Here is a 20,772-nt window from a genome sequence, read left to right on the forward strand (position 1 = left end):
GCTTGCATAATATAATTAAATTAAAAACAGCAGTATTAAAAATGATCTAAGAAAATTAAAAAAACAAGTAGCGTAAAACCAAACACCTTTAATCAGGAGTTCCCAAACTGTTTTCTGTGGATCACTAGTGATCCATGAGCCTCACTTGGGTGGTCCATGGCATGCCAGTATTAAATATCCATATTGATTTTAATTATATATTTTTATTGCTTGTTTTATTCCTTATACTATACTTTAAGGTATTACAATTTCAGTTATATGGAATGCAAATTAAAATACAATACAAGAATTAAAAGAAGCAATAAAAATACAATTAAAAATCGTACAGCATCTAGCAAAGTGCATCACAATTGCTACAACAGGCAGAAAAATCATTAAGTCCACCAAGACCCTCACCAATTTTCAAGTGGCCTGTAGAGGAAAGAAATTGGGAAGTGCTGCCTTAAACCATTTTACAGCAGCACACCAAAAGATCTATGTTGCCCCGGTTCTTTTCAATAGAGCCATTTCACACATTCAGCTGCAAATAATCTAGTTGGCAGTCTTAAGTATTCTTGCCAGGAAGTCTGTCACTGATTGAACTTTAAGGATTGAACTGTAAGCACAGAGCCATCAAGTGATGCCAGTGATTGTATGAATTGGACTAAGTAGCTCATTCCTTTTTGCTTATCTCTAACATGTTAAAATGTTCGAAGGATTCAGCCCTTATGATTCTTACAGAATGATAGGAATTGCCTGCGCTCTGGATTTAGCCAGTGTTATGCCACAAATTAGTAATGAAAATTCAGTATTTCATATGTATCTTCTCCTTGGTATTTTGTGCAAAATATTTTTTTCCTTGGTATTTTGTGCAAAATATATTTTTTCCTTCGTTTTGGGTTTTGACTTACTTTCTGATGGTTCCCCGTAAAAATATTCTATTCTGGTAGCAGATAAAGCATTGGACAATATCCAGCTGAGTCATCGCTTGAATTAGACCCATTGAAATAAATGGACTAAAGTCATTTATTTCAATACGTCTACCCTAATAATGAACATCATCCAATGCATTAAATCACCAAATTTTCAAGTGTGTGTGTGTGATTTCTTGTCAGTGCTTTGCTTGCACATGAAAATAGAAAAACTCAAAGAGTGGCTTTGGGGCACAATTTTCCCTTGGTTTATAAGCAAGGGCTATTGACTTTCTTTTGAAATAGTTGATAAATGTATACATTTGTAGAAGCTTAACACGTTGGCTGGAGGCCAAAGCCTAATAGCAGAGTAAGATTCTTTTAAAGATGCAGCTTATACTTTGTAATATTTTGCTTATAGTATTTATGTTGTGTGCAGCTAGTCAACCTTCTTTTAAATGGGGGACAAGCTGTCCAATTTCAGTATTTAAAAAATCTGTTGATCTTAATGTTAAGCACAAGTTTAACTATACCATTGAATTCAATGGGTTGTGTTGTACAATCTCAAGTATGCTTATGAGAAAGTAATTTTCCAGTGGGGCTTACTTCCTAGTAAGTGTGCTTGTGATCAGACACTTAACTTTGGCTGGATTACACCTTAAAATTTAATTTCTTCTTCAAAAACAAATTTTCATGTTTTTTGAGTTTAAATTAAAACTATTTATAATTTTTAAGTGTTTAACTTTCTCTGCGTCAATACCATGAGGCTGAAATCTAGAATATATTCTTCTTAAAAGCAATTCTCTGAAGAACTGGTAGCAGTTCACCAAGCTTCCAAATTGAGTATTAAATGAGTTATGTTAGTAGATAGTAACAGAGTTAAGGGAAGAAGGTATTTTTATTATGCCGGATTAGACAAAAGTTCTGCCAGCCTCCTCAGTTTTATCTCTTCAAGGGTTCATTTTGCTTGTTTGGCACAAGTCCCAGCGGAGAACTTCAGAATTGTGGTTAGCAACATGAATGAATACAATTTTGGATGAGCTCTTCAGTAAGTTGAACTGGCCAGCTGCCAAAACTGAACTTCCTTATAAGGGGGTTGGGGCAGAGCTGTGGTTCACGGAGCCCAACGTTGTATAGAAACGTACTTGTAATGGCTGTGTTTTCTGTAAAATAAAACAAAAACAAAAACTTGGTTTCCTCGTGTAAATGAAATAGGAAGTAACCAAATAGTGTTCAGGTTTTACTAATGATAGAGCACAACAAAGGAAATATGACTCTATGCGGTTAAACTATAAAGCTGGAAGTTGGATCTTTTGACCTTCATTGCCTTCTTGTGATGTAAGGAACCCAAGCATTTGTGAGACATCTGTTGTCTACCTGCCCTTATTCTGTAAATGGTTTAATAAGATTAAATAATTAGGAAAACCACATGGTCACCATGCAGCCAAGCCCTGGTATTGCCTGCGTCCTTTGGAAATGTGAGCAATTCTGTGTTACCCAACATTTTGTAGCAGTTACTTTGAAATGGTAGCTCATGCCATTTCTGGTGCGGATTAGTTTGGATGTTGCAGTGCTCTACAGCGGTGTTTTCCAAAGTGTGATACATGTATCCCCAGGAATGTGTGTGCAAGGCTTACGGCAGAATTCTTTTATTTGACTTTCTTGTTGTTTTTTAGCTTTCAAAAATATGTATTGTTAAAACTACCCCCAAATCATCTGTCCCGCTATTATTTTAAGTTTGGGAAACACTCTTCTACAGTATCATAAAGTTGGAAATGTTTGTTTAGTTTTCAAATATATTTATTTGGTTCTAAGCCTGATTTGAAGACTGTACGTGTGTGATATTCTTGACTGCCTGTGTTGAGTTTGTGACACTTTCAGGTGATGCCTTGTTAGGTTTTTCTCTGCAAAAGTATAAACATATTTTAATTTTATTTTTGTATAGGCAAATACCCTACCTGGATCTTCCCTCAGCCTGCCTCCATCTCATACGTATGGCAATAGGCTGAACCCCACCTCAACAATGGGAGCACTTACATCTCAGTCTGAAAACAGTCAAACAGGCAAGATAAAGATTTTCAAAATGTCTCTTTTGCACCGTATCTTTTAAAAGGATATTTTTTAGCTAATTCCTTCTTGCTTTTGGTTCAGCTGCATGTTTAACAGCTTGCTGCATTTTGGAAACGAATGCTGCTTTACTGCAGAAGTCATTGCTGTGTATCTTCCACTGTCTGAAATGTAAATGTTTAAGCAGAGCCATGAGCAGGCAGGAATGCAACAATGTCTCCTGTGACTTTTGTGATTGATGCGTTCAGTTCTCTTAGTTCTCTGCAATGAGGGGAGAGCAGCGCCGGGGTTTGTTGTGAATAGTTTAAACCTTTATTTGCATAATTCATGAAATTGCACGATATACAAGTTTGTGTGACCGAGATCCTGTTACGCAAACTTTCGCAGTGTTTTTAAAAATGACGATTTTTTTTTTAATAGTATTGGCTTAAAAAGGAAAAAAAAATCTAATGAGCTGCTGGATTTGCTTTGTTTCATTCCATCCTTAAGGATTTGTTGACATGTCGTAATAGTCATGCCTGTTTGGGGGAAGGGAATGAGTTTAGCAGTTTACCAAGAATGGATCAGTCATGTCTTGCCCTCTAAGAGGCCAGAGGTCACTTGCTGCAGAATAGGGGGAGGGCAACCTTGAAGGGGGCAGATAGGGTTATTTTATTGAGAGGCCATAGGGAAAAATAACCCTTTTGAGTCCAAGCAAGACGCTTCCATGTATTTAATGATACATTTTAAACACATCTCATATTCTCCATATTCCTTTTTCTTCACTTTTAAAGTAATGGGCATTAACTTTTTTTAGAAAAATAATGTATGCTTTAACATTTGTTAGTGGAACTTCTGGGGGAAAAAAGTTACTGATAAGAAGTAAATATACAGGGCGGTTTATGGGTTTTCCTGGGATGCAAAGTGTTAACAAAAATACAAAGCCTGGGGATTTGCTGTGATAAGCATACAGATTAGCTGTCCACAGCTGTGATTCATTACTTTCGCTGCAGAAATTAAAAGTGGCTGAGGGGAGGGTACTGGAAATGCAAGCCATGCTTCTGTGCTATAAAACTGAAAGCAATGAAAGGACTGAGGCTAATCCTTGGCCTGCTACGCTCAGAGAAATGTGTGCGGACAATGCCTTCCCCACTGCAGTTAGCAGTTTTAAACTGGTAACCTTCTCTAGTGTTACTAGCAACTCCCAGATACTGGATTACATTTTGAAAGGATCTCCCTATCTGCAGCATCTTAAAATATTATCTCGGAAAGAGTCACTCTTGGCTTTGAAATATTTACTCTGCAGATCAAGATCTTGGAGACAATAGCCGGAGCCTTGTGGGCAGGGGAGGTTCACCCAGAGGAAGCCTTTCACCACGGTAAGCAGTATTTACACTCGTGAGTTAAGGCAAAGGAAATATTCTTTAAGGCATGGAAACTTTTATCTCTTATCAGCCATGCTTTCATTTAGGCTGAACAGAATTGTACAGATTTGTGTCTAGAGGGGTAAAGAAAAATGTTCCCAATATCAACTTAACAGGATTAACTAATAAAATAATATATTTTACCTCTGGTATGAAAATGGCTTTGGGGAATTCCACATCCCTCCAATTGTTACATAATCTTGGCTCACCTATATGGCTAGTTGATTATTTGTATGTAAAATCCTGTGTATCAGCAGCTACCAAATGTCTATATATATATATATATATATATATATATATATATATATATATATATATATATATGTAAAAAGAATGTTAAATGTAAACATTTTATATGTTAAATGTGTTTTTAAAATGTGTTAAAGAAAGAAAAAGATAGTTAGTTCAGGAAAAGGGAAAGTTCTTCCAAAGGCAATGAAATCTAAAATGTAGACATGACCAGAACTGAAACACTGGTCACCAGAATTTAAACACTTTATGCTGGTGTCTTTGTTTAAAGAAATAGTATTTGCTGCTATGTGTCATGTAAAGATGGTATTGCACTGCTTGTGTATTGACTTCAGTGGGGAAAAAAACATTTCATAATTATTGGTTGGCATTCTTAAACTTTTTGCTTAATGATAGAATAGCACTATGTGCTGCTGCTGCAGTATCAGCAGTCATTTAATAAGTTGGTAATAAATAAAAAACATTGTTAGTGGAGGCATGTCAATGTCCCATATCTAATCAGAAGTGCTGTGTCATGTACAAGAGTAAATGAACTGTAAAGTGAATGTTAGTGATCTGTGGCCTGATTTTCAAGAGCTTGCAAATCCCAAAGACTGACTGAAAATATATTCATTTCTAAAGAATCAGGCCAGTATTGTCTTAGGGACAAATCCTCAAAAGTCTTATGAAGATGGACTGTGACAGATTGCAAATTAAGCCTTTTACGTATATAGATCTATTTCCTTAAACATCTTTATCTCTGTTGGAGCTGTTTGTAGGGTTCCATTGTGCATTAGTTAGTTAAAATTAAATAAAACGGATAATGTAATATATTTTCTTATTATTAGTGTTGCAGCATACTAAGCCTTTTGATCGATTTTTTTGGTCTGGTAAACATGTGGATTATTGGAAAACTTTTTATTTAAGTATTTTTATTAGGGTCTTGTCCCTTTTCAGAACTCTTTCATAAATAGAGGAATAATAGCACAGAATACACAGAAATTCTCCTTGTTTAAGTACCATTGATTTCACTGGAATTTAGGTTTGCTTCAGGTCTTTATGGATTATGGCCTAGCACTCAACTCTTCTTCAGATATATTTGTTATTTATGGATTATATGTAATTATAACAAAGTGAAACATTATTAACATAGGCTTGCAAATAAAATGCTGTCTATGCTTATATGAAATAACTTGGCATATGCGCACTCCTGTAGGTATAAAACACATGTTAAACATGTGTTTAGATTATAAGAATTTTGATTTTATGAAACCCTTCAGTTTTATCCCATTCTGTTTTATAATATACTAAAAAGGGTGCAAAATTGTGTGTAAGACAACACATCTGTCTCTGACACTGTACATGAAACAATGGAAAGGGACAATGTATCTTTTAATCACACTCCACTATTTTATATATAAAAACTGCCAGTTTAGATCTAGCCAGTGACCTTTGGTAAACCTAGTGCCCTGTCTAATTGTTCGGGAAATACGCAGGTATGGGATGATCTGCTCTTTGCACCTCCCCCCCCCCAATTCCTGACATTCAAAGGGTTTAGATTTAGTGCAGTCTACTAAGCATATATGCCTGTATAATGCACAATCATTAACATAGAGCTTATGCAGATCTCCCACAATGCATCCAAATAAGTGAATGGAGGTTTGTGCAGCAGTCGACTCTGCACCCTTTGAGACTATGTGCAGAAGTGCTCTGGTCACATTGGCTAATAACCACAGATTAATATGTTTAATACTGTATTTTAACCAATGTAGTATATTGCCCCACTTCTGTGATACAATTGTAGATTTAGTATACTTTGTAAGGAAGAACAATGGATTTGGTGTCATGTAATTCTTGCATTGTACTGAAGAATATATAGCAGTTTTATATCTACTTGACCCTGTTTATGATCTTATACATTTCTATACTATGAGCTCTGAATTTTCCTTCAAATGGTGTAATTCTTGATTGGATTTAATCTTGTATGGAAGATGTTGTGTATTCCAGTAGTGCTATTAAGCATTCTATAGATATAATTTCTTATTAGAAAAAAGTCATATTTGGTATAATATGTGTACTTTCATAATGTGGATTTATACAGAATTACATAATTATTTGTGTCTTTTCTTGCCCTTAATGCTTTCTAGCATCCCATTTCACTTGACTCCAGCTCTATAGTTAGTTATCATCAAGATTTGCTTACTTAGAGGGGACCACTTACAGAATTTTAGGTTGTTTATTTTCTGGCTAGGATTTTCCCCAGCATACCCACTTGTGAAAATGAGATTTCTGTCTGCTCTTTTAACCTGTTTTGTTCTTTAAGAACAGCTTTTAACTGTTTACAAGGGTGTAAAAATGAAGTGGAATAAAAAATTATAATATACTTTTAAATCTGATCTTTGTCACTTGCCACTTGCTTTCCTTATTGAGTAATTTCACTGATAGTATCCTGCAGAAGATCTAGAGTCCAACTGAATGTTAGCTGTTTATGAAATAATTCACACTTTGTGTTCATTTCCTTTTTGCCTATTTCTTCTGATTACCAGCTTTGATTTTAAACAAAATATTTCCCAATGCAGGATGTTGCTGGTGATCTTTTCAGTACAAAAAACACGGTATATCCTATATACCAGACCAGAAAACAAGACTTTTGTGGTCTTGCTTTCTGTTACTGTGTTAGTTCTCCTGCATGTTTCTCAGCAATTCTCTTAATTTCTATGTGCTTTAAACTAGATTAAGTAAATGTGAGATGAAACTATTTTTGTTACTTGGAAATAGGGGCATAGATTCATTAGTTACATGCAGTAATAGGCTGAATATTGAATTCCTGGTCAAACTAACAGAGATTATGCAATGTGGCAATAGGAAGAGTTGGATCCAAACCCGTTAAATTCAAAGCAGCCATGATACTGATATAAATGGTGCCACATTAAGACAGAATTTACATGTATTTTAAATAGTAGGTAGCTTTTTACATGCCCTCTACTCCAGCTAAGGCAGAGTGCTGGGGGAAATGCTTTGTGCTGTCATGTTCAAGAATCTATACTTGAAAACTGTGAATGTCAGAAGGAAATTGCAATATTCTTGTAATTAAGTGGACAGGAAGTATTTGAATTCACCAGCATCTTAGGTCTATATACATTTTTAATTTTTAAGATGAATTTAAAAATGTCTGAAGTATAATTTTGATAGGAAGCTGCTGTAATGTTATCTCTCGACTCTGACACAGGAAATGCTTGGCACTCAAAAGACTCAATGAGGTCACAGTCTTCAAAGAAATTGCAATGTGCTCTCGGTTTGTGTGTGTTAATTTTTTTTTTAAGAAACAAAAGTTTCCAAATTGTAAAAGTGTCTGTCACATTACATGCTGATCAGGATTTCCTGTTGTGACCTAAATTAGCTATACTGTCTACATGTGCCTTTAATTTCTTGCATGTCATATTGACTGCTGTTATACTTAAGGTTTTTCTTTAGTATAGTGTCTTAATCGCTTGGTTCAGTTATACAGAGATCCTATACTACATCATACAGAAGCCTTGCCTTTTAAATAGAGATTAATAGCATGGTACATTCCTCTTTTCTTTAGCTATTCATTGGGCTAGATTCCAAAGATATTTGATGATCAAAATATAAGCCATAAGTATTTGAATGGCACAGTCATTTTCTTCCTAAAATCTCACGCAAGAGTATTTGTGCAAAATTTCATAAACTATAGAGGACCTCAGGAATTTGACGAGTATTTTATTGACTGGCATTGTATAAAGGTGTTGCTTGTTTATATACATATATATCTTCTGTAGAGCTCTTGTAGTTGATTATATCAGCAAAACATTCCATCAGCTGATGAAGTTTGCATTCATCTGGGCACTGTTAAATTAGATTATCCAAATAAGAGAAGCTTTGTATTTTGAACAGAAATTTTCTAAGAACTGTTGTCATGCTGGGATTTTATTTTAAACCATTGTTGATGGGAGCCAGTAAGGGATCTTAAGGAATGTTGATTTGCAAGGGGTTAAGGAGCAGCTAAAGAAAGTTGATGCGTCTTTTATGTGGGGTTCTCCTCCCTCCTCTTCCTTTTAAATATAATTTATAATCTTCCTACAGGTCGCCTGTAAGTAATTTACAGATTCGTTATGATCAGCCAGGGAATAGCAATGTGGAGCATTTGCCCCCGGTACCAGTTACTATAGAGCAACTTCTGGAGAGGCAATGGAGTGAAGGGCAACAGTTCTTGCTAGAACAGGGCACCCCTAGTGACAGTAAGTACTTCATACTGTCTTGCCTGTTTCAAACACTGAACATTGTTAACCATGTATGGCCCCATTTATGTAATATCCAACAGAGAAATGTTTTCTGGTGAGTATGGGTTAATTATGTTTGAACAGTGATAAACATTGCTAAAGCATAATAATGTGTTTAAACATGGTTCTGGCAGCTTCTCCCCATCTTGGAATGAAAAAATGCTTGCCTAAAATGTTGGCCAATGACATTTTGCTCCAGAACCTTGACAACGGGGGAGATCTGGTTAGTGGGTTACAGCAGATGTGGGAACATTTTATTATTATTATTATTATTATTATTATTATTATTATTATTAAGAAGAAGAAGAAGAAGAAGTTATATATGTGGTCTAAATGATTGCCTGAGCCCCTTTTGAGAAGTGATTTTCTATTTGTAATCCAAGCATTTAAATTTTTGGAATGGTAAAATTAATATTTTTAAACAATTAACAAAAAAAATTGACCATGCTTCCCTGGTTGTTGATAGTGAGAGAAGTGCCATCTAGTTGGTATTTTTTTTTTTTTATGAATGGTACCCTGACAAAAATGCTAATTGTGAGGAAATTCATGCAGGGATAATCCTTTAAACATGATAGCTGGAGGACAGGTTTAGCTAAGTCTTATTGCATCTCATTTGGGCACACTGAGAGTTCCTTTGTATGTTCTTGAAGAGGAGGGATAAAAAAGCTAAATCCTTGGGAAATGACCAGATGTGCCTGTACCAGTAGCCTGGCGTCTGTATTAGGCCCAGAGGTCACGTTGAACAAGTACAATTTACAATTTAAAAAGTAGCTTTTACCGTGTTTTAATCGCTAAACTATCTTGCATGCGGGCTGATGCGAAAGTCCCAAAATTCACCCAAAATCCAAATTTGAGGGTAGAGAAGATGGTATTTGGCTGAGGAGGTGCTTTAACTGCAGGGAGAGGGCAGAGACTGCAGGGTTCCTCCTGCTCCCTGCTGGGTGCTCTTTAGAGGGACATTGAAAGCAGCTGGAGTCTGTTGATTTAAAAGCAATAAAAACAGAGTAAAAGTTTTCATTGATTACATAAATTTGCAGGTTTTTTGGCCAATGAGTCAACAAATCAGCCCCCCCCAAAAAAAATTGAAAAAGAAAACCCTACAAAACTGTTCTGTGAGAGCATAATAGCATTTAAAACTTTTGTACAACCCAAACTGAGTATCTTTTTCTTGAACAATTACTTGGCAGTGGAGGCTCCTGAAGGAATCTTTCCTTTAGAAAAGTGATGGTAAACTGAAAGTGTGTGCGCTGCCATTTGTTTATGGCCATTGGTAGGGACAAATGAGAGTGGGTTACAAAATTCTTTGTGCATTAAGCCGGGTACAGGAGTCAGACTTTGTCCTCTGAAATATGTGTGTCATATTAAGAAGCTTATGCACTTGGGGCTTGCAGAATATGTGACTGCACAGGCATGCACTGGGTTACCTGGAGGATATACACTAAGCAGAGATGGGGATAAACAGATGTGTATGAATTGACCCCTGTAGTTCTCACCATGCCTAACTTCAAAGGGAATTTAGAGCACTTTTCACCTCTTTGCCTATCTTTCTGATAAGGACATATCTTAAAAAGAAGTTACTAGAGAAGTAAAAAGGTTCTCTCTAATAACTGATTTGCTAGTGGTGTCTTAGATTTTTTAAAAAAAAATTATTCCAAGCCGGAACAATGTATGCAGTTATTATGTTAAGAAATAGCACCTTTAATTAGAATTTTTCAGGGACTTGGATTGATTGGTCGTATTTTGGTCAGTTTTAGGTATGCTGAAGTCATTGCACCAGCTTCAAGTTGAGAACCGACGCTTAGAAGAACAGATTAAAAACCTGACTGCTAAAAAGGAACGCCTCCAGCTACTAAATGCCCAGCTTTCAGTTCCTTTCCCAACAATAACCTGCAATCCGAGTCCTTCACATCAAATACATGCATTTTCAGCTCAGGCTGGTAAGGCAACAGAAGTAGTTTTTGTTTTTAATGTAGAGCTCTGTCACAACTTCCAGAAAGCTTTTGGCCTCTTACCATTGCCTGTTATCTGTATGAGAAGGAAGTAAATTGAATGTTTCTACTGTTTTTATTCTGTATTTTGACCTGTAAAATCAGTAATTTCTGAGAACACTTTTAAAGAGACTATATGTTGGCCAGGTGAAACTTAGAGATGAAATTAATTTAAGTACTTCTGCTGGCTGTGGATTCATATTGAACAGCAAAAAAAGCAGAAGTAGATCACTGTTAGTCCATATATTTAATATAACATTAATTCACTTTTATTTAAGTGTTCCACATTGAATTAGGTTTTATGCCTTTTGGGTGCAGAAACAGAGATTTTCTCACACTCTCGTTTGTTTGTTTTTAACTCCTGCTTTTAGCTGCTAGCACTGATTCTTTGAACAGCAGCAAGAGCCCTCATCTGGGAAGCACCTTTCTACCTGACAATTCCCTTCCCGTATTAAATCAGGTACTGTTTGTTTTCTTTTCCATGCATTCTAAGACTTCTGCTAGGTTAATAGTGCATCTCGATTATTTGCTTTTGTGTGAAGTTTGATGCAGCTGAGCCTTTGTGTTTTCACTAGGAGATCAACTCCAGTGGACAAAGCACCAGTAGCTCCTCTGCTCTTTCCACTCCCCCACCTGCTGGGCAAAGTCCAGCTCAGCAAGGCACCGGAGTCGCAGGAGTTCAACAGGTCAATGGCGTGACAGTGGGGGCACTTGCCGGCGGAATGCAAACTGTAACATCCACCATTCCTGCCGCCGTTGGTGGAATAATTGGAGCTCTGCCAGGTAACCAGCTGGCAATCAATGGAATTGTTGGGGCTTTAAATGGGGTAATTCAGACTCCTGCCACAATATCGCAGAACCCTTCTCCTCTCGCTCACGCAACTGGGCCACCAAACACAGCACATCCTCTGCCAACTACACTGAGTAGCAGGTAAGCCTTTGCTCTTGTTTGTCTTTTTGGCTCATATTTGATATCCCCCCCCTTTCCTTTTTTAAGTCTGTCTAAAATAACTGCTTTTTCTTGAAGGTACTGAGGGAAGAGCTTAAAAATAGTGAAATGCTTACTGTGTTCAAATTTCCTTTTGCATGTGAATAGGAAACTTAAGCAGTCATTCTCTCTTGCAGCAGCTGACTCCTAAAACATAGGATTAATTTCTATGATTTTGTTTTGAGCATGGAGTGTGTGTTCATCTGTGCATGTTCTTGTTTTTGTTTTTTGAACAGTCGACTTCACAGTTTAGATGCTTTCTCCCAAGTTCTCCTCTTAACCGTCTGCACTGCCACAATATGCTCCCTCCAGCTTAGCTTGGGGGCTTATACCGCATGAGTTGACTGTACAACGGGATATGTGATGCAGCTGTTCTATTTCCATGACATGCTCTAAAGTTGCCATGTTCCTTAGTTCATCAGGCTGTTGAAATGGCTAGCCATAAGGGACAAAATTCTGCTGATTGTGCTTCTGGTCCTCTGTTCAGTCACCTGGGTTTTACACCTGGACAGATTTTGTTTTGGAAAAATCTAGAACTAGGCTTGCATTTTGGCAGACTGATTTCCCCTACTGTCTGTACATGCTCTAAGTATATGTTCCCACTCAGTTCCTTTTTGACTGCTACAACAGTAACACCATATGAAACACTCTGTTTGGTTAGCATCTATCTCAGTGTATTGGATAACTTCATTTATCCTGTGTTTTGCATTGGCATATTTATTTTTCTTCACTGTACTTTCTGTGCCCTGTCTTTTTCTTTAGCATATTGCTTTAAAGGCAGCCCCTTTCCATAAGTATCTGTCTTGCATTGGCGAGGGAAGGAACACTTTTGACTAAGCAGCCACTCTTTTGGCCTTCTCAGTCCATAAGGCCATGTTGTTGAGACCTGGGAGCAGTTGCCCATTGTAAACAGCATTCAGTGTGTTTTTTTCTAGAAAGTGCAGGATGAGTGCAGGTACTTTTTCAAACTTGCAAGTAAGCATTAGGAAGTCATCCTTCTCTCCCACCGCTGGGTTTTTGTGCATGCAAAATGTGGGTGAGAAGAAGTCCTGCATTTGGTTTTGCAAGTATGCAAAAGGAAAAAAGGAAAAAAAGAACTACTGCTAATTTGTCTTCAGAATTCAGGGGGGATTAAGTACTTCCCTTGTTTGGCTGCATTTATACTTGGATCTGTAAAAGTAATCTGAAATGACAAGAACGCCAGTTTTGTTTTTCCTAAGTTAAGATACATCAAAGTTTTAAAATAATTTTAGTGAGATGTATAATCAAATGCATCTAGGCACATGCATGTTACCGGTAATCTGCATATATTTAATGTTTTAGATTTTTTTTAAACTTTTGCTGAAAGTGTGCTATAAAAATGATCAAGGAGCTAATTCACCAGATAAATGCATTTCCAGTTAAGAGTTTGTTGGTAATTTGCAGTGCTTCTGGACTTGGGTTTCTTCCGGAGCAACAGAGACAACTCCTGCTACATCAACAGCACCAGCAATTTCAGCAGTTACTGAATACTCAACAATTCACACCAGTGAGTCTTTTTTTATTGTCCCTTTTATTTCCAGAGTTTGGGGGCAAGTGTTGATGTTTATGTAGCTAGTTTGGGTCTTGTTCTAAATCTTGTCACAAGCTTCAAAAAGGTGCTCACAGAGAGAGACCCAGGAAAAATTATAGAACTGTTTTTAATAAGAGAAGCACGAAAGGCTGCTTGAGCTTTAAGCAGTTCAGAATCTTGGATGAGAAGAAGTAGATGGCCAGATGCATTTTGGTGCCTGAGGTATCATCAAAAGGACTTTCGTAAAAATCAACAACACCTAAATCGAAGTGAAGTCAAACTGCTGTGTTAGCAGCACTGAAGTGACCTCCCCCGGGTGCAGGCCTGGGCAGTGTGTGTGTTTGAGTGGAGGTCCTCAGATGACAAGACCCCCCTCAGCCTCTCTGATGTGGTCCAAAGGAAAGCAGAGCAATACATTTAGCACCAGCTTGGCTGGAGGAGTTGCTGGAAGGAAGCATGCAAGGCACTATCCAACCATATCACAAAATTGCCACCTCTTTGCCAAGGGCCAACCATACCTTCAGTTGTACAGATGTGGACGTTGGAACAAATGTAATTCCAACAACTCACCACATAAGCCATGCATGCCTCCCATAACTCTAGAAGAGCAAAGACAGTGCCCCATGGCTGTGCCTGTCCCATTCCTTCCAACCCGTCACTAACTATCTCCCATTTATTGGAGAAAAGAGGGATGGCTCACTTTGCTCCACAGGAAGTGGAGTGGGGTCAGACTGGAAGAGGAGATGGTCTCCTCAACCTCTTTTGCTACTGCAGAACTGTTACGACATGCATCAACCTGGAAGGATTTCTCTTCAGCTTGAAAGATGCTTATGGCATTGGTACAAAATAAGAGGCAACGATATTCTTGAGAGATTTGTAGACATACAAACTTGCAGGCACATAGTGTTCTCTTTCACATGCATACATTTTTGAACAGGGTACCAGGATGTGGGGGTAGACTATAAGCACCCTGAAGCTAATCATTTACATTCACAATCCAGTATCAACTGAAGACAGATACACAAGTAATGTTTTATCGTATAGCTCTTTAGAAAGGTGCTTACTAGATCCTGCCACCTGTTAGTTCTCCAAAAGAAGTTTTTTCATTTAGCTTCTGACACAAATGCTTTTGCTTTGTACATCCAAAGTCTACTCTGTTGAAAAGGAGAAAGAAAATGTATACTGGATTCTTGGATTGGCTTAGTCAGGAAGAAGACAGGGGCTTTCAGATATCTCTGTTGCACTACCCTTTAAAGTTTACTCTCCCCTAGATTTGTAGTCCACAGCATGACTTTCTGCTTTTCCTGGTTCACATCTTTGTTTCTGCATCCCACTTGTCTGCTCAAAGTTGTGTTTTGGTTCTTGCAATAAATTTATTCAATGCCTGCCAGTATGCTTCATACTTAAGCAGGGATGTGAACTGGACTTCCCTGTATCAAAGCTCTGCTCTTAAGTGTGGCAAAACATTAGTTCTGAGCAGGCAAGGGACCTCTCTACCAACAGCAGCTTTAAGACGCTAGTTCTGGTTGTTCCTCTGCCTTGAAGCTGTGGAAGAGTCAACTACAGTCATTTTAAATCTAAACTACAGAAAAGTGTGTGTAAATCCTGGATAAGGGAGGAGTTAATTCACTCACAAGTTTAGTTTTCACCAGTTTTGACTACTCATTTTTCTGAATGGAAGAAGAAACGTGTTCACCCATAAAATGACTAAAACTGTCCTTCTCTGTTGTACTTGAGGAACAGCACCAGGCTCTTCTGTATCAACTAGTTCAGCAGCAACACCACCAGCCTGAAGTACAACAATTGCAGATTTCTGGAGCAACACAGATTCCCATCAATAACTTGCTGGCAGGCAATCAGGCATCCCCACTTCATACAGCTACGAGTAACCCATTCCTTACCATTCATGGGGATAATACAGCTCAAAAAGTAACTGTAAGTATATATGTGTACTGCTCATATAAGCAAATTCAAGTGCAGCAGAAGGTCTTAACTAGGTAAAGGTTAAAAATACCAACACCAAGGGAAATGTTTATATTAAAGATTAAATGAAGAGAGGAAATCCTGTTCAGCTACAAGGGTATGACTGAAATGAGTGGCTTTAACTGTCACATCTACTTTGGCACCCAGTCCTTCGACTGAGAGCCCCTCTGGTCCCTGCCTGGTAAAGCCTTCAAGCTCACCCCTCACTAGAATAATGTTGCAGGATAATCAGCAGCTCTCCTACTTTTCCAGGGGACAGCAAGGGCATTTGCTGCTACAGTTGCACTTGTGTGTGTGCCATTGCTGTGTTTCGACCACATGCTGCTAGTTGTTGCTTTGTACCAGCTGTGGGGGTATTTTTGCGCTTTTAGCACCATCTAGTTACAATACTCTTCAATAAACTGCTGGAAGACCCACAGCATAGTGAACTCTAGCACTGGAACATTAGCACGAGAGAGGAAAGAACCATCTTTCTACGTTGGCATTGCCCATTACTGTTGTCTAGCTTTCTAAATTTCACTGTTAAATTTATTTTTTCAGAAAAGCTGTGTATGCTGTTCCTTTGATAGGACTTGGCTCAATAACATTACCTTCCTGTCTTAGCAATGAACCACTGCTTTTAAATAGGGCTAGCCACCAATTTTAAAGAGTTAGTAACCAATCAGCAATTACCTGATCAATTAATCAGTATTGCAGATTATTTGCATATTTCCCAAAACTCATTGAATGTGATATTTAGTGACAGAAACAAATAGGGAAGGCCGTTTTTAGTATTCTCTCCCCCTCCTTTATTTCCTCACATACCAAACCCAAACTATCTGTAAAGGTGCTGCTTCTCAGTTGGAACAGTAGAAGTAAATGAACAGTGAATACATCTGCATTCATTATTTCATAATGAAATGTGTGCTTTGTTTCCTAAAAATCCTGTAGATATTAATTCAAATTTTGTGTACTGTGGAGAAAACATAAACTGGCTGAATCCAGAAGCAGCTTATGAGAGCTTTTAGGTGGTGGTTTGCTCCCCCCCCCTTAGTGAGGGGAGTGCAGGCTGGAGACCAAATGTCATCCTTTCATGTCAAAAGTTTTCATTTTATGTTGCTTCTCAACCTTAGGAAGTTTTGCCATACGTAAAAACAACAAAACATCTCTCTCTTTTGATGCATTACCATTTTGTTTTAGCGTTTTTTTTAAAAAACCCTGATAATGTGACACAATTGTAAGCTGGCATGACATGTTGATTTCGTCTCCAGAGACTCAATGATAAAAGTGGACCAGTTGCACCGGAAAAGAATTGACATTTGGAGAAATAAAAACATGAGAATTATGTGTCCTGCTGTGAGAGCACTTCATCAGTTTGCAAGTTGCAGACTCTCTGCAGGTATGACTCAATGCAACAAGGAGCTAACTGCACACTGGAAAAGCGAATCTACCTGAAGACATTTATTGTAAGGCTTTGACCTTGTTGCTTTTTGTTGCACTGAACCTTAACTGTTTTCTTCCAATTTCATGGAACTTTTAAAGTATTTTTGCATATTAGAGTTGTCAGTTTGGGCCATTTGTTTGACTTCTGCTGCTGAACTAGTAGCCTTTTAACATACCAGAGTGCTAATGAACAGACTGTCTGTCCCTGCCTGTTCCAGATCCATTACTTGTTTGAAGAAAGCAAGCCAAATTGCAGTATCTGCCAATGGCAAGTTGTTACTGTTTAGCTAAACACCAGTGAGTTTTTTTAAAAAAGAGGTACCAGTTTTTCCCCCCAATAAAGGACCAGGTTTTAAACTTTTTACTCCCACCCCCAGTTAACTTTAATGGATGTTTTGCTAAAGCAAGAAGTCTCAAGTAATGACAAATGGTGGCTAATGCTCAATTGGATTTTTTTTAAGGTTGCTGGAAAAAAACAGATCAGTTCAAAGATGATCAATCTTACCAGAGGAGAGGGCAACTCATGTTCTGGTAATATTTGAATTAACCCAAGTGCCTGTTGCTTACCTCTATTGGGTTGGAATTGCTTTGTATAGCTGGGCATGCACTAAACAAGTCTTTGTGAAAGCCGTCAGTGTGCTCAACCTTGCACCAGCAGCCGTCCCCATTGATCTGCCTTTATGAGAAGTGTTTGTCACTGTAGATAGCTCAGGCAAATTGTTACCTGGGTTGCTTTCCACTAATAAATTACCAAAAAAAGAAAGGGGGGGGGAGAAGGAATTTCACATTTCTGAGGAAATGGTGTAAACGGGTGGAATTTTTTTTAAAAGAAATATTTTCACTTTGAATAGTTGATTTTCATGGTATGACTATGCAGTATAGCAGAACATAGATTGAGGTTGGGATTTAATGGCCACTAATCTGAATTTGTGTGAATTATTAGTGGAAAATACTCAAGTATACTTTAGACCTACACTGTGTACTTAATTGGATGAACCTATTGTTTCTGCAATATCGTTTGGTTAAACATTGCACAGTTCTTACCTCATTTCTGTAAATAAGGTTTTGTGACAGTTTTTTGTATTGTGGAAAATTCATAAGGTGGATATTTTGATTTGTAATATTTCTAATTGGTAGATTTAATTGAAAATGAAAGAATAATTTATTTTTATATGTTCATGGGAATTTTTTTAAAAAGTCACAAATCACTTTTGTAGATAATTTACTAAAGTAAATCAGTGTGGTTTAATTTGCTTAAACCATTCGTTAATATTCTGTAACAATTTGTACAAATTGTTGCTGTTTTGCTAGATGTAAAATTGCAAGTTTATATAAAGATATGTACAAAGCTTTGGTTAATAAATTTTAATATTGTTTATGGTTGTAAACATAACCCAACTTATTTCTTCCAACTGCAGTTTTTTTTATGATGTGCTTATCATTGGATTGTATTACACACATCGTTATGTGTGTGAATGAGAAGTCATGTTTTAAAGTCGGCATCTGAAGTTCCAGCTTCACTTGATTTGCTGTATCTGGTAGGAGCCCATGCAGCACACTCTAAAAATGGCAATATTAACTAAATGTTCTATTAACCCCCCAACGTGGCACCCTCTAGATATTACTGGACCACAGCACTCGCCAAACTTGACTATTGTGACTTGAAGTCCCCCAACAGTTTGAGGGCGCCATGTTGATCATCCCTCCCTGTAGAGATTTTGGACTACAAATTTTAGGGTGTTTTTAGGCCATGTTTTACTAATAGGTTTAAGTACTCAGTTCTTACATACTTACTTTTCTTGGCAAAAAAAATTCTACTGATCTTATAAGCACAAGTTTTAAAGGAAGGCATAAAATGTATTGATTTATTTTTTACTAAGGCACATGACATACTGAAATACTGAGGTACAAAAATACAAGTTACTGCATATGTTGTTTAAAATATCTCCATTTTCAGTAAGCAAAGTTCTTGAGAATGTTCATTCAGCTCTTTGCCATTTTTTTCTTTTGTATGAGTTCAACCAGCAACTTGTATCGAGTCACACATTCTTCCTGCAGGCAGAGAAGCAGAATTGAGATTAAAGGATATTTCGCTTTTGTTAAATGAAAACGTATGCTAGCAATTTAAAGGGGCATTTTATGGAAAACTGACAATGGGGAAAATATCCTAAATAGTTCGTGCTATGGAATTTCTGTGTAAATGTGTCCATAGTGAGACAATTCCATGGGGAAAATGCATGAACAAGTTGCCATACAGAGTGATCCTAGGTCCTTGCAGAGATTTCAAGTCCACTTTTCACAGCTACCGACTCACTGCTTGTACCAACCAACACATTCACACCAATTGTTTTTGCTGCCTTTCTGTGGGCTGTCAAAGAAACTATGCAAAAAGTTCTATTTCTATCTAAAAGAAACAACCTTGCTCACATTCATGTGGCATTTTGCATAACCCTAATAAAATAAAATTCACGCTAGTGGATTTTGAAATGTTTCTAATGGATCAACAGGACTTCATAAAAGCAGCAACTGTTTGGAAAAACAATAAAAGTAACGAATTCCTAATAAAAAGCAAAATGCCAGAAACTAATATTGGGCCTCACTATGTTAACTTCAGGGAAGCGGATGGCGCTGTGGCTTGAACCACAGAGCCTAGGGCTTGCCGATCAGAAGGTTGGCAGTTCGAAAGCACGTCAAAGTGCAAATAGATAAATAGGTACCCCTCCAGCGAGAAGGTAAACGGTGCTTCCCCCCTGGTTTGCCAGAAGCGGCTTAGTCATGCTGGCCACATGACCTGGAAGCTGTCTGCGGACAAACGCCAGCTCCCTCGGCCGACAGAGCGAGATGAGCACCACAACCCCAGAGTCGTCCGTGAATGGACCTAACTTCACTGTTTTACCAGTTTAGAAGCAATGCTATACAGAACCAGCCCAAACCTCCAAAAGCCCTGCCTGGAAAGGAGCTGCATGTTAGCAGCTACAGCATTTAGCCATATGCCACACCTCATTCTCAGCAACATTTGCTGAAAACTGAAGTGCATTCCCTCCCCCAGGTTGAACTTTTGGCAGAATCAAGGAGGCAGCTTCAGCTTTTAGCTAGTGTACCACACCACACCCAACGGCAGAGTGCTTTAACCCTACACGAGAGCATGACCTCACCTTAGTTTTCCCTGGAACACATTTGGCAATCTTATCCCAGCGTTCTGCAGTTCCCTTTGGATACTGCTGTAAGGCCAGCTCCAAAAGCTTCTGTTGATTCTGAGTCCACAAGTCTTCAGAACTGCGGCATCTCTCTCTTTTTCTGGCCTCCTCGTCGCTATATTCCTCTTGATCTGCAGTGTCAAAGTCCTTCTGGCGCTTCCCCCTACATTTGTCCTCTGCTGCCTCTTTCATCACTGGGAGTGTCACTTCAGGGCCCTTTGGTATTGTTTTCCTCCTGCGGTGTCTGGCTTCAGTCAACGCAGTCTCTTGTTGATCTGCTGTTGCCATATCTATTGGTTCTGGGTCACAACTGTACTTTGACACGTCCTCCTCCAGGTCTTCCTCCTCTTTTTCCCGCTGAGTGATTATGTGATCTGACAAGTTAACACTGGCCTTGTTGGATTTGGAGTTTTGGGCCAACATTTTCAGCTCTGACAGCCTAACGATACCTGTTGGAAACAGCATCATTTTCAGCATGATTTAAGCCAGGGAAGGGGAAACTGATCCTATAGTATTCTTATTCTGCAACTGTTACCCCCCAGTAAGTAATTGTTGAGTCAACCCTTGAAAACTTTTTGATACATCTACTCAAAAATCAAGAGTTCATAAAAATAATGAATTTGGGCTTCTGTTTTTACTTCCTCCTTTGTTTCCATGGTAGGCACACCTGAATTAAGCAATCCAGAAATAGAATCAATTAGGTATGATGCTAAAACATCTGGCACTGTTTTCTGGTTCCTTTGTTAACATGCA

At 38.0% G+C, this 20,772-nt stretch overlaps 2 protein-coding genes across 10 annotated transcripts in view; one reads left to right on the top strand and one right to left on the bottom strand.

Annotated features, from left to right (window-relative positions):
* MLLT10 (MLLT10 histone lysine methyltransferase DOT1L cofactor) overlaps nucleotides 1–18,220 on the top strand; it is a 127,773-nt gene extending 109,553 nt beyond the window's left edge. For 7 of the 9 annotated variants that reach the window (XM_083579344.1, XM_083579337.1, XM_083579340.1 and 4 more), the window contains 9 exons: nucleotides 2,836–2,953; nucleotides 4,243–4,315; nucleotides 8,693–8,847; nucleotides 10,638–10,826; nucleotides 11,249–11,337; nucleotides 11,453–11,808; nucleotides 13,291–13,393; nucleotides 15,155–15,352; nucleotides 16,651–18,220. In XM_083579344.1, coding sequence (XP_083435470.1) covers nucleotides 2,836–2,953; nucleotides 4,243–4,315; nucleotides 8,693–8,847; nucleotides 10,638–10,826; nucleotides 11,249–11,337; nucleotides 11,453–11,808; nucleotides 13,291–13,393; nucleotides 15,155–15,352; nucleotides 16,651–16,695 — 1,326 coding nt within the window. In that variant the 3' untranslated portion in view covers nucleotides 16,696–18,220. The remainder of the gene's footprint in view (nucleotides 1–2,835; nucleotides 2,954–4,242; nucleotides 4,316–8,692; nucleotides 8,848–10,637; nucleotides 10,827–11,248; nucleotides 11,338–11,452; nucleotides 11,809–13,290; nucleotides 13,394–15,154; nucleotides 15,353–16,650) is intronic. The other 2 variants (XM_083579336.1, XM_083579339.1) reach the window with 1 other exon arrangement.
* Nucleotides 18,221–18,658: 438 nt separating this feature from the next.
* DNAJC1 (DnaJ heat shock protein family (Hsp40) member C1) overlaps nucleotides 18,659–20,772 on the bottom strand; it is a 74,267-nt gene continuing 72,153 nt past the window's right edge. Inside the window, exons 11-12 of the mRNA XM_083579782.1 lie at nucleotides 19,978–20,468; nucleotides 18,659–18,874 (exon numbers count right to left, since the gene is read on the bottom strand). Coding sequence (XP_083435908.1) covers nucleotides 18,806–18,874; nucleotides 19,978–20,468 — 560 coding nt within the window. The 3' untranslated portion in view covers nucleotides 18,659–18,805. The remainder of the gene's footprint in view (nucleotides 18,875–19,977; nucleotides 20,469–20,772) is intronic.

Source organism: Podarcis filfolensis (genome assembly GCF_964270895.1).
Source record: "Podarcis filfolensis genome assembly, chromosome: 12".
Taxonomy (NCBI): domain Eukaryota; kingdom Metazoa; phylum Chordata; class Lepidosauria; order Squamata; family Lacertidae; genus Podarcis; species Podarcis filfolensis.